We start from the raw sequence: 12,432 nt of genomic DNA on the forward strand, positions 1-12,432 counted from the left end.
AAGAAGAAAACAACAACAACAAAAAACGGACCAAAATCAAAACAAAACTTGTTGCTTCTATGACAGAAGCGGAGGTTTGAATAGATGACCTGGAAGATCCCTTTCAACCCTGAGAGTTTATGAAAAGGGAAGTGGTGATAATTGTTTACCACTTAAAAGAAGAAGTGGGCTTAGTCTTCTGTAGCTCCAAAGTGCCAATGTTTTGAAACAACAGGAAGGCAATACTCCACTCAATATTACCGTAAGAATTTTTTTTTTTTTTTTTTTTTTTTTTACAAAACAACGATTCAATAGAACACAAGCTGTCTCAAGAAGTGTTTTATCTTTTAAATAACGGCATTTAAATGGTGGAAGGGCTTTTAGATATCTAGATTTTCCTTATCTTTCTCAGGTCATTTCGTATACAGGAAATGGTATTTGTACAACACAAACCAAAAATTGTACATGACATCAATCACTATCTCAAGGTGTAATTGTCACACGTTCTCGGGGCTTTCGTTGGGAAAACTCACCTAGAGCCCATCTTCATTTGCACAGGCAGAAAATAAATCTTGGCAAGGGAATACGACTTTCCCAGGACAAGACGTTGATGCATTAATGTTAATGTTGAAACTAGAAGTGACATCATTAAGCAGGGCTAGAAGTCAAGACTATGCAGCAGATGGAAGCCGAAATCCAGTTTGCATTAAAGGTAGTCCCAAGACCATTGACATTAGAACTTGTTAGACTTAGCGGAATTCGCTTAAAACGCAGATTCTAGAGCCCCCACAAAGGCAGACTGACTTAAGCTTTGCAGCAAGTCTCGGGAATCTGCATTTATAGGTTTACTGATCCCCTAGTCTCCTGGAACCGTTTCTGGGCTTGAACCGAGGGGCACAGCAGCCAGAGCAACGGGTTGCACAGCTGTCGGGTACCCTCGCTGTAAGACTGTCTGTTACGTACAGCCAGCCCCTAGGCCGTCACTGTCCGACGCTTGCTGTTGCTTGTTAGGGGCGAGGCCACCGCCGTCCCTCCGCCAACTCCCAGGCCCCGCATTGCAACCAACTGCGGGGGGCGGCCCGGGGCAGCGGCGGCTCAGCAGCGCCCCCTCGAGGCCCCGGCCCTCCGCAGGCTAGAGGTCCGCAGTTTCTCTTCACTGCCCCGACGCTCCTCCTCCTTCCCTTGGCCACGCCTACCGGGGGGACTCCCTCCGGCGCCGGCGCCAGACCAGCCCCGTTCCGCCCCCTAAGTCCCGACCGGATGTTCACTGACTTCCCATAGTGCCTCGCGAGTGGCGGGCATGATAACAAGTCCAGTTGGGCCACTCGCAGCGAGTTGTCATTGTTAAGGCCGTTAGGTTTTTGTGAGGAGGGTCCTCCGGGATTTGGGCCCGGCCACTGCCTTGACGGCCATCACCGCCGCCATGGCGCTGCTCCGGGGAGTGTGGGGCGTGCTGAGGGACCTGGGAAAGTCTGGAATGGAGTTGTGCTCCGGCTGTGGAAATCGTCTGCGCTCACCCTTCAGGTAAGACCGCGCTCCCGCACTTGGCGGGGCCCAGAACGTCTCGGGGCTGGAAATTAAACACTTTCTGCCTCTTTGGAGGCCAGAGCCAAGCTGGCCCTGTGATTCAGTCTCGACCTTGCCAAATCTACTGTGGCTTTGCGACTAAGCCTTATATCTTTAGTACCTCGTACCTTGCTTCCTGCTCCCCTCCCCTCCCTGCCCCTTCCCCCACTCCTCCCACTCCGACCTGTCGGCCAACCTTAGAGCACCTGTCCTCTGATACCAGAATCTCTCGCCGGCATCTAGGCAGGGGGAAGGTGAGTCCAGGAGCTGGAGTGTAGATGCTCTCTCCATTCTACAAGGTAGCAGCTTTCAGACTTAAGCCCCCGGGCCCTTCCCCTTGTCTAGAGCAGGGTTTCTCATCATTTCTTAGGGATAGGGGTGTAGTTTGGTGGTGCACCTCTCGCCCCGTCTGCACAAGGCCCTGGATTTAATCTTGAATACCACAAACAACCCCAAAAGATAAAGAAGTCAGTAGCATTGTTGTTGAAGGTGTCTGATATATAGCTTCTCGATGACATCTTATTTGGAATATGTACCTATGAATATTGGCAATTAAATACCTGACATGGTTATTTATTTTCTTTTACTTATGTGTAGTTTCGTGTATTTTCCGAAGTGGTTTTCATCCACCTTGGGTAGTTATCCTAAGAAACCTATGAGTTCATACCTTCGATTTTCTAAAGAACAGCTACCCATATTTAAAGCTCAGAACCCAGGTAAGGAATTTGGGGGCTTGTATTCTTATTATGTAATAAAAAGGCCACTAAGAGTTAAATTGCAAACCTGATTTGTACTACCAAAACATTTAGTGACTACTGGAACAATTATTTTATTGGATCTGTAAAATAGGAAATGTGATTTTATATCAAATAGAAATGCTTTAAATATAAAAGGGAACTAATGAAAAATGTTTTTAAAATAACCTGTAGTGTAGAAAACACCCAAACAGGATGCAAAAACTCAGTTTGGGGCCTGTTGTGGTTGGCTTACATGGTCACAGACAAATCAGGTTATCTCTTGCTTAGTTGTCTGCTTATTTTTCTTTATGGTATTCATACAGTTGCAATGAAATAACTTATATAGAACTGTTCTGTAATTTGTAAAGCTGTATGCAAATTATTGCAAGTTTCAAAAACATTTCAATTCTGAGTTCCTGAAAAAAAGATACCCAAATAGGAGAACTGTTAACTCCTTAGAAAAGCTATAGTGTCTATCATTTGGGGTTTTATAAAGCTATAAATTAATAATAACTAATTTTTGTTTATGATTTTTAAAGCCCTTTTACATTCAGTACCTCACAAGGTCACCTGTGAAAATCAGAAGAACAATAATAACAAATGTTCACATTATAGACTTGAGACTAACAGGTAGTTGTTAATTCAGTTGCTCCTCATCATTCCAGTTAAGACAAGGATGGAAATGAAGAATCGTGTATTAATTTTAGAATACTTTTCTTTCAAATGATATTTATGTAATTGAAGTACAACAAGATGTGTTATATGAATTAAGAGTATATTTTGTGTTTTGATCAGGCTTTATGAATTTAGTAATTCCTGAAAGACTTGATTGAAATATAATGAAAGTAAAACACTTGAAGCAGTTGATTACCCAGCTACTTGAAAGTAGTCAGTTTTTAAGGACTGTTTTTGGTGATCTGTTCTTTATTTTTAAAGTCTTATTTAGGTTTTTGTTTTATTTTTTGTAGTTGTAGATGGACAGAATGCCTTTATTTGTTTATTTTTATGTGGTGCTAAGAATCGAACCCAGTGCTTCACACATGCTAGGCAAGCTCTCTGTCACTGAGTTACAGCCTCAGCCCAAATCTATTTAGTTTTAAAGACTAGACATTAATGTCATATAAAGTTTTAGATTATTTACATTAAATTCGTGGGATAAGAAAAGTTAAATCTTGTTATTAAGTATGGTATAGATGTGTCTGAAATATAAGTTGATTTTTAGTGCTAAAAGAGTCTATTTTTCTAGAAGTCTAGAAATTTATCCCAAGAACCAGGTATGGTGGCTCATGCCTGTAATCCCAAGTGCTAGGGAGGCTAAGGGAGGAGGAATGCAAGTTTGAGGTCAGTTTGGATAATTTAATGAGACCCTGTCTCAAAATAAAATTACAAAAACAAAAGGACTGAAGGTATAGCTCAGTAGTAGCTTGTGAAAGAAATCCTGAGATATAAAACTGTGACATCTTATTTCATTTTATTCCAATTCATAGATGTGAAAATATCAGAACTAATTAGAAGAATTGCTGAGCTTTGGAGGGAACTTCCTGAATCACAGAAAAAAGTAAGCACATAGGTTTTCAACATTGTTGGCCATTTATTCTACAACTGGGAACAATTGTCATGTTATTTAGAGGACCAGATGGTCCACATTTTTTTAAACACTGTCAACAAAGGCACTTTATACCTTCTGATATACATAAACAATGAGAGTATCGATGTATAGGAATGAAGGTAAATGATTGGCAATATGCTCTTACCTTGTTTAGCAAGTATATGAAAAAGACATCTCAGAACACATTATTCTCCCACTATTTAGTCTGTCTTTATCTGAAGTCATGTAGTTTTCTTTCTCTGGCAGATGTGCTATGTTGAATTTGCCAACAATAGTTTGTTGACTTTTTTTTAACTTATAGATGTATGAAGATGCTTATAAGGCAGACTGGCAAGCATACAAAGAAGAGATAAACAGAATTCAGGAACAGCTAACTCCAAGTCAAATGATATCTTTGGAAAAAGAAATCATGCAAAAACGTTTAAAAAAGAAAGCTTTAATAAAAAAAAGAGTGAGTATCACTGAAATACTCTTCTTTAGAAAAAAAGAGTTGAAATGCATGTAACTGGGATTGTTATATCCTTTAAAAAGGTTTCTTATTTATATGCTCAGTTATTCAGTCTGTAGAGACCATGAAAATAAAATGTAAAGGAAATATCTTTGGAAAATAATTCATAAAATCTATTACAATTTTTAAAATGTAGTGCCATCAACAAATTCTGACAAGATGTAATAATCACATACTTTATATAAAACTATGACATTTTAATTATAATATGTAGTAATGAATGGTTTCCATAAGTAAAATTAAGTCTTATAGAGGTTAAAACTTATACCTGACCCTCCCCTCTATTTTTTATTCAGGAGTTAACAATGCTTGGAAAACCAAAAAGACCTCGCTCAGCTTATAACATTTTTGTATCTGAAAGCTTCCAAGAAGTTAAGGATGGTTCATCACAGGTAAACTGAACTGCATTTTTTTCTTAGATTTTTATTTTAATTTAAAAATTACTTAGGAAATTCAAGGGTATCATATCAGGTGATAAAGGGAATTTGTAAGTTACAGAAATTAAGCTTTTCTTATTTTTACTTTTTTTCCATACTAGGTATTGAACCCAGGGGTGCTTTACCACTGAGCCACATACCCAGTCCTTTTTTTTTTTCATGTGCCACCACACTGGCACAATTAAGCTATTATATATATATATATATAAAATATATATTATATTATATATAATATATAAATATATAAAATTATATATATTTATATAATCTATAGTATATAAATATATTATGTAAATTATATATAATATATAAAATATTTTATTTATATATATAAAACATTACAAAATATTATTTTATTTATTTATTATTTTTATGTGGTGCTGAGGATCTAACCAAGTGCCTCACTCTTGCTAGGCAAGCATTGTACCACTGAGGTACAACTCCAGCCCCTCAGTTAAGCTCTTTTGAAAAGGTCCTCTTTACTGGATCTCTTAAAGAAAAATCTTTGAAGCTGTGGGTAGCTCAGTGTAATAGAGTGCTTGTCCGTCATGCATTGCCCTGAGTTCAGTCCCAGTGCTTGGGAGTAGGGAACAGGGAGAAAGAAAAGAAAAATCTTTTTTCTTACCACATATAGTTAACCGGAAAATGTAGTTGCCAATACATTCACACCTTGCCAACTTTTTAAATTTAATGCTCTTGTGGAGACTTTTCTAGCCCAACAGTTCTCAACTGTTTTATGAACACTGGAAAGAATGAGAGTAGAGCTATAATGTTTAATTCTTGGAATTAAGTATAACCTATTGCTTCATGTTACATCCTTTAATAAAATTTTGGTTATGCCCATGGGAATGTGTTATACATGTGAATGTCATCATATGAATGTGTCAAAAAAAAAACAAAAACAGCTTGTCAGTCACTGCTGGGACTTAGTCTTTTCATTTTTTCCTTCTTAGGAGCTCCAAAAGGGCAATTGTATTTTTCCTTATATAATATGGCATTATAAAAAGTTAGTGTTAAGATCCATAATCCTTGTCCATTGGAAATGCAAGTTTTGGTACTCTACCTATGTTTATCATATGCTTAAATAATGTATATATGTTGCTCAGTCTTTCCTGGCTGTATACTTTGACTTAATTATTTCCTTTGGGATTTTAAATTGAATTTCTATGGCTCTACATGACTGAAATACTAGCTTATCTATTTTTTTAATTGGAACTTGGCTCAGTCATTAACCTACCTTGGGTTTGGTTTTCTTATCAGTATCTCCATAGTTTTCTTATCAATATCTCTGTCTCCATAACACTTATTTTTTTGAATATAGATCTTCTGAACTTGTTCTGTAATTTTATTATCTTTTCTATACTGTTTTGCTTTATATGCTGGACAGTCCTTCCAAATTAGTGCTTCTCAATTCTGACTATGCCTTGGTCTCACCTAGGAAAATTAATTCCTGGACCTTATCCCTGGAAATTGAAATATAACTTGACTATATCATTTTATTTATTTAAAAAATATTGGTTATATATCCTCATAGAGTCAAAATATTCTTTTAGGTTTGATATGTAAAAGCAGTTTTCATTGCCCTGTTACATTCTTTACTCCAGAAGAACATTCCACTGTTTTAGCTGATCCTTAACTCCATATCTCTCAATAGCATCCTTAATATCGGTCTGGGAATGTGGCTCAAGTGGTAATGCGCTCGCACGGCATGCGTGCGGCCGGGGTTCGATCCTCAGCACCACATACAAACAAAGATGTTGTGTCCGCCAAAAACTAAATATTAAAAAAATTCTCTCTTTCTCTCTCTCTCTCTCTCTCTCTCTTTAAAAAAAAAAAAAATGTGGAATACTTAATAAAAACAGAAGGATTGGTCTATTCAATCTTAACAGTCCAGGGATGATCCTGGTCATGTGAATTAAAAAAAAAAAAAAATCCTTAATATCTATCATAGGTTCTTGAATTTTTTCAGTTATAAACATTATTTATCTTATACTTTTAGCATTACTTCCATTATCTCAGATAAACACTTAAATCTGATTCCACTTCTCACATATTTCCATTTTCTCCACCTCCCAATATAGTAATATAGTCAAGTATTAAGTGTATTTATGTCATTATGTGAGTCCTAGTCACAGCTCAGCTGTACCATATGCTAAAATTATTTCTTCTTTCTTGCAAAACTTATTTCCCCTAAGTTACTTGATTATATCTTTTCTTTTCCTCTCTTTCAGTTTTGTTTGCATATTTTGAAGGGTAATTGTCAATAATTCAGCCCCCAAACACTTCATTGTTCACTAGCTTTCAGTACACTTAGTCAGTCTGAAGCCTCTGGTTTATTTCAGTTCGAATGTTGTTTTCTATGACTCATACAGCTAACATCCTAGGCTCTTCCTTTATTATCATCATCATCCTTGTGGTGCATTTGTTTCTATTGTTGTCTTCTTAATTTATTCTGCTTCAAGTATAACATTTTCCCCAGTAAGGGTGCATGAGAGATTAATTTTTCAAGTTTTACATGTGTAAAAAATGTCATTGTCCTCATATATGTATGTTAGATTGGGCATGGATTTCTGTTTGTGAATCACAATCCTTCAAATTTTTCAGAAGTATTGCTCCTTTCTTTTCTATTTTGTTGTATTGCTTTTAAGAAATGTAAAACCATTTTGATTGTTGGTCCGTGGAGTATGATCTGCCTTCTTTTTTCTCCCTTTTTCTTTGTTCTGACTCTCCCTAACATTTGTTTTTTGAATTTCTTCTGAATTGATTCTTTGTTTTCTTATCTTTTCTATACTGTGTTTTCCTTTAGCCTTTTTTTTTTTCTTTTTGTCCCCCTTGGGATACTGTATACATTTTCACTTAATCTATCTTTCTCTTTTTAAATGTGTATTTGTATGTTTTATGGGTGCAGGGTATTAATCCTAGGATCTCACATGCTAGAAAAGTACTTTTCTACTGAGCTACATCACCTGCTCAGTCTCTGGTTTTTGCATGGTGCTATTGTTTTTAACTATACCTTGTTTTCACAGAGTAACTCTATTTTACTCTCGAGAATGAATACCCTAGATTCTGCCATGATGTGAGGATTTAGCCTCTTTTTAAACAGTGTTTCAGTCAGTCCTCAAATTGTCAAATTGTTTGGAATTCTGCATTATAAATCAGATTGGGTGTAGGTTTTTCCCATTGCCCTTAGCAGCCAAGTTTCTTGGGTCAGTTAAGCCAGTTAGCACTTCTCCATCTGCTTTTCAGTTTCCAAAATTTTGCATTTGTCAACTTTTGTAAATTTTGTTCATATAGATTTATGTTTAAAAATTCAGTTTAATGGGTTGCAGGAGGGAATAAAAGTAAGTGTCTTTCTATTCCTTTAATTTTTATAGATGGAGAACCAAGGCTAAGGGAAGTAAAATGACTTTTTCTAGATCACATAATTAAGTTCAGCAAAGTAGAATTAGGGACTTGTATTCTTCCTGTGACTATACCTAACCATATAGGCACAAATTTTAGAATAAAACATAAATCTACTGAGAAGAAATAAAAACAAGTCTTTGAAGTTAGCCCATGACAGATGTAGGTTATACCTGGATATTAATATTTTTGAATAAAAAAAGACAGTACCCTCATTCCATTCATTTTTGAAAATTTAAATAGTTGTTAGTTTTTGTTTAGAAACAAAAGTTAACTGGTATAGCTTTGTCTATAATTATTGATACCTGAGTTTTTGTTGTTGGAATGAATAGATTTTTCTTTCGTCACTGAAGTGTCTCCATATTTTGCTACTTAAATATATATTGTTTTTTTAGGCAAAGCTGAAATATGTAAATGAAACTTGGAAAAACCTGCCTAGTTCTCAAAAGCAAGTAAGTATTATGGTTTTTAGTCTCCAGGGTCTAATTAGAATATCTGTGAGAGCATATATTAGGTCAAGACTTCATTCACATAAAAGCAGCCCAATATTGCTAATAATAGTATTTTAAACTTATTTTCATATTATTAAACCAAATTTAGCTTTTTTTCTTGGTAGTTTTTGACTACAAATACAACTAACTGGAATTTGAAACAGGGTTACTCGTAATCTTAAGATTACCCACTATTAATCAATGGTTGTCCTACCCTGCTTTTACCACCTTTCATACCTCAATTCCCAAAATTTTAGTAACTTCATTAACACTTGTAAAAGTTTTCTCAACCTTTTTCTCATCTAACATCTCATGAAAACATTCCTTCTGCATTTCCCCTTTTTACATATAGAATAATGAAAGAATTTCTTTCTTTTCGGGGGTGGGGTGGGGTGGGTGTAGCTGGGGATTGAGTCTCATTAAGTTGCTTTGGGCCTTGCTAAGTTGCTGATGCTGGGCTTGAATTTGCAGTCCTCCTGCCTCAGACTCCCAAGTCTCTGGGATTATAGGCTCTGTGCCCAGTTCAATTTCTATGTATATATGGAAATAGTCCAGAAATTAATAGCTCATTTTTAAATAAATTCTTTTAACAATTTTCCTTTTTTTCAGGTATATATTCAGCTTGCTAAAGATGATAAAATTCGTTATGATAACGAAATGAAATCTTGGGAAGAACAAATGATTGAAGTTGGACGAAGTGATCTTATACGTCGCAAAATGAAGAACCAAACAAAAGATGGCATTGGGGAGTATTAAGATAAAAGATGGGGCTATGTTCGTGGTGATTAGGCACAACCAACCAATTAGGTCTCAATAACCTGAAGCTGTGTAAAACTAGAAAGGATAAAGTTGGTGAACATTTTATATTCAATTCCTTTTTCTTTAGCCCATGGACTTCTGCTAGTTGAATACATTTTGTATTATTATTTTGAAAACCTAAACAGATGAAAGTTCACACAAAATTTTATTTTGTGTTTAAGAACTACTGAAAATCAAGATAATCCATACAAATGTAGCAGTGGCTCATTTTACCTTTAATAAAGGTAAATCAGTCTATGAAGTTTTTTAATACTGGAAGAAATTATGGAAAGAGTATTGTTTCCTTATATGGAAGCAGGAATTTCTTTTCAAATTTGGGACATATTATAGATGACACAGTGTTCTATGAAGTAATTATGCATTTTTTAAAAAGCAGCTAGAGCTTATCTAGGTAAATTCCAATTCCTAGCTATCATTCATATTTTATTCAGAGTTGGTGGTTGTACATGTAAGTAACAGTTGGTTTCAACAGTAAATTTTTATAAAGGGACTGAGAGATTTATAAACCTTTTTTTCATTGTGTTTCTTTTACCTAAAGTAAAAACTAAGAAATTATGTCTCAAATCTATGCATATTATTTTATATCGCATAGAATAAAAATTATAATTTTTCATTTTATATGTTTGTGGATTATGTATTTTAAAATGAAACATTGATTTTACAGTTTTTGTTTCTGTAAGTAGGGAATTTTATTTTTTCTGAATTATTTTTCTCTTTCATGTTAGTATATTTATTCACACATATACACACTCACAAACTTGTCTGTGGTCAGATTTTTAAATGAGAAATCTAAAAAATGCAAGTCTCCAATGTCAGGAATTTGAAGCATTTTGCATAAATATAAAGATTCTTATAAAAGATAGCCAACTATGGTATATGAGTCAAATCTAGTTCCCTACCTGCTTTTCATGGTCTGTGAATTAAGAATTTTATTTATATTTTAAATGGCTTTTAAAAAAGAAGACTATGAATGTGAACTAATATGAAATTTAGAGTCCACAGTTTTATTGCAACACAGCCATGTTCATCTCCTTATTATATATGACTACTTTTGTGCTACCATAACAAAGTTAATGGTTGCTACCAAGACTGTAGCGAGGAAACCCTATGTACTGTCTGGCCCTTTATGGATAAAATTTGCCAACTCATGGTTTATAGCATAGTGCGGTGTGACTAAGGTTCACTTGTATTATTACGTTAGGATGTTTTTTTTTCGGCTGCTTCAGATGTTCTTGTTTTAGAATTGTCACTCATATTAAGAGAAAAAGCTACATAAGCTATAGAAGCTCAACAATTGCTCCTCTGTGTTAGCAAGGAAAGTAATCTTCAGTCTCAAATTATGTTGCAGTATAATGAAAAAGATCCATTTTATGTGAAATAAGAGTTTCTTAAATTATTTGCTATGGCTTAAATAAAATGTACCTTGAAAGTTTCTAGCAAGCAATATCACAGAAACCTCACTGTAGTTGGGAATTATTGTTACTTAATATTTCTTTATTCTATTAGGCAGGTCATACAAACAATTTCAAAATCACCACCTCTTTGGGCAGAATAATTCATCTTTCAAGATCAGTTCAAAGACATAGGCTAAGTCAGAATTTATGTGTACTTTATATATTATTCAAAATCCTTAAGAATTGTAGATTCTAGATTTCCAGAGTTTGAAGATTGGTTTTAGCTGTGGTTTTGGTTTTGGTTGCTTCACTGGTGATTGAATCCAAAGGCACTCAACCACTGAGCTATATCCTCAGCCGTTTTTATTTTTTATTGTTGAGGCAGTATCTTACTAAGTTGCCCAGGCTGGCATTAAACTTGTGATATTCCTGCCTTAGCCTCCTGAATTGGTGGGATTATAGGTATGTATGTGCCCCCAGGTTCAGTAACTTTGGAGATTTTTTTTTTTTTTTTTAATGAATGGAAAATAAGTAAAATGTCACAAAAATAACTTGTTTACATACTGAATTTGACAAAGATAGGAACTAAAGGCTAAAATATAGTTCCAGAGGAAATAAGGTTTCAATGTATAAAAATGGATATTTGCAAACTTTTCCCTATGGATTTGAATATAGGACAAAGTCTGCCATTACTAAAATAGCTTCCATTTGAGGCCAGAGTAGTTTAGAGGTAAGAGGAAAGAGGACAAGGTATGCTAGTGCTTTATCAGTCTTTCTCAAGTAGATTTCTAGGAGAGAATTGAGCCCTAATTTCTGTGGCATCTAGAATAGTACTAATTAGATACTATCCTTAGGAGAATGAAAATTGTAAGTCATTGTTCTGTGTTTCATATGAGCTCAGGGAGTCAGTGTGAATTTTATAGAATAAGAGAAATAGAGAAATGAGTTATGTAAAATCTACAGGATAAATGTAACATAAAAACATTTGTAATTAATCTGCAGGAAACTTTCCCCTGAGCTCTTACCATTTAAATTGATAAATTATTTTATATTCACTTAAATTAAACCTTCCCAAATTTATTGGGAAGTTAGGTGTTTTGTAATTTCTCAAGTACCTACAGTTTATAATGGAAGAAAAGGTGTAGAACACTGAAAATAACTGGAACAAGCCACTTTATAAATCAGGTTTTATTTGTAAAAGAAGGTCATTGTTAATACCTTAAATAATATAATAATCTTATTTCCTAGCCTTTCTTAATAAATATAAGTACATGTGGAAGACTGGCGTCCATATGTAAGTTTTTATAAACAATAACTCAGCATCAATAACCAGTGACTATTCATACAAAGTCTTACTTTTTTCCACTTTTCTTTTTTTGGTACAAAGTAGTGAACCCAGGGGTGCTTAAACATTGAGCCACATTCTGAGCCCTTTTTATTTTGAGACAAAGTCTCACTAAGTTGCTGAGGCTGGGTTTGAACTTGAGATC

At 34.9% G+C, this 12,432-nt stretch overlaps 1 protein-coding gene across 2 annotated transcripts; it reads left to right on the forward strand.

Annotated features, from left to right (window-relative positions):
• The first annotated feature begins 1,276 nt into the window (after positions 1–1,276).
• Positions 1,277–12,223, forward strand: Tfam (transcription factor A, mitochondrial). 2 transcript variants are annotated; one of them, XM_076834913.1, is made up of 7 exons: positions 1,277–1,503; positions 2,143–2,261; positions 3,770–3,840; positions 4,193–4,342; positions 4,696–4,791; positions 8,634–8,690; positions 9,339–12,223. In XM_076834913.1, exons 1-7 carry the CDS (start codon positions 1,403–1,405, stop codon positions 9,483–9,485), a joined length of 741 nt encoding a protein of 246 aa, XP_076691028.1. In that variant the 5' UTR covers positions 1,277–1,402; the 3' UTR covers positions 9,486–12,223. The 2 variants fall into 2 exon arrangements, with proteins under 2 accessions (XP_076691028.1, XP_076691029.1); XM_076834914.1 differs by lacking the exon at positions 4,193–4,342.
• The last annotated feature ends 209 nt before the right edge of the window (positions 12,224–12,432 follow it).

Source organism: Callospermophilus lateralis, chromosome 15, assembly GCF_048772815.1.
Source record: "Callospermophilus lateralis isolate mCalLat2 chromosome 15, mCalLat2.hap1, whole genome shotgun sequence".
Lineage (NCBI taxonomy): Eukaryota > Metazoa > Chordata > Mammalia > Rodentia > Sciuridae > Callospermophilus > Callospermophilus lateralis.

What these genes read in the sequence shown, in the direction of transcription:
- Tfam (XM_076834913.1), top strand. Translation starts at nt 1,403, where the DNA reads ATGGCGCTGCTCCGGGGAGTGTGGGGCGTGCTGAGGGACCTGGGAAAG. An exon ending in CGTCTGCGCTCACCCTTCAG is followed by an intron (nt 1,504 to 2,142) that starts GTAAGACCGCGC and finishes ACTTATGTGTAG; the next exon opens with TTTCGTGTATTTTCCGAAGT. An exon ending in ATTTAAAGCTCAGAACCCAG is followed by an intron (nt 2,262 to 3,769) that starts GTAAGGAATTTG and finishes TCCAATTCATAG; the next exon opens with ATGTGAAAATATCAGAACTA.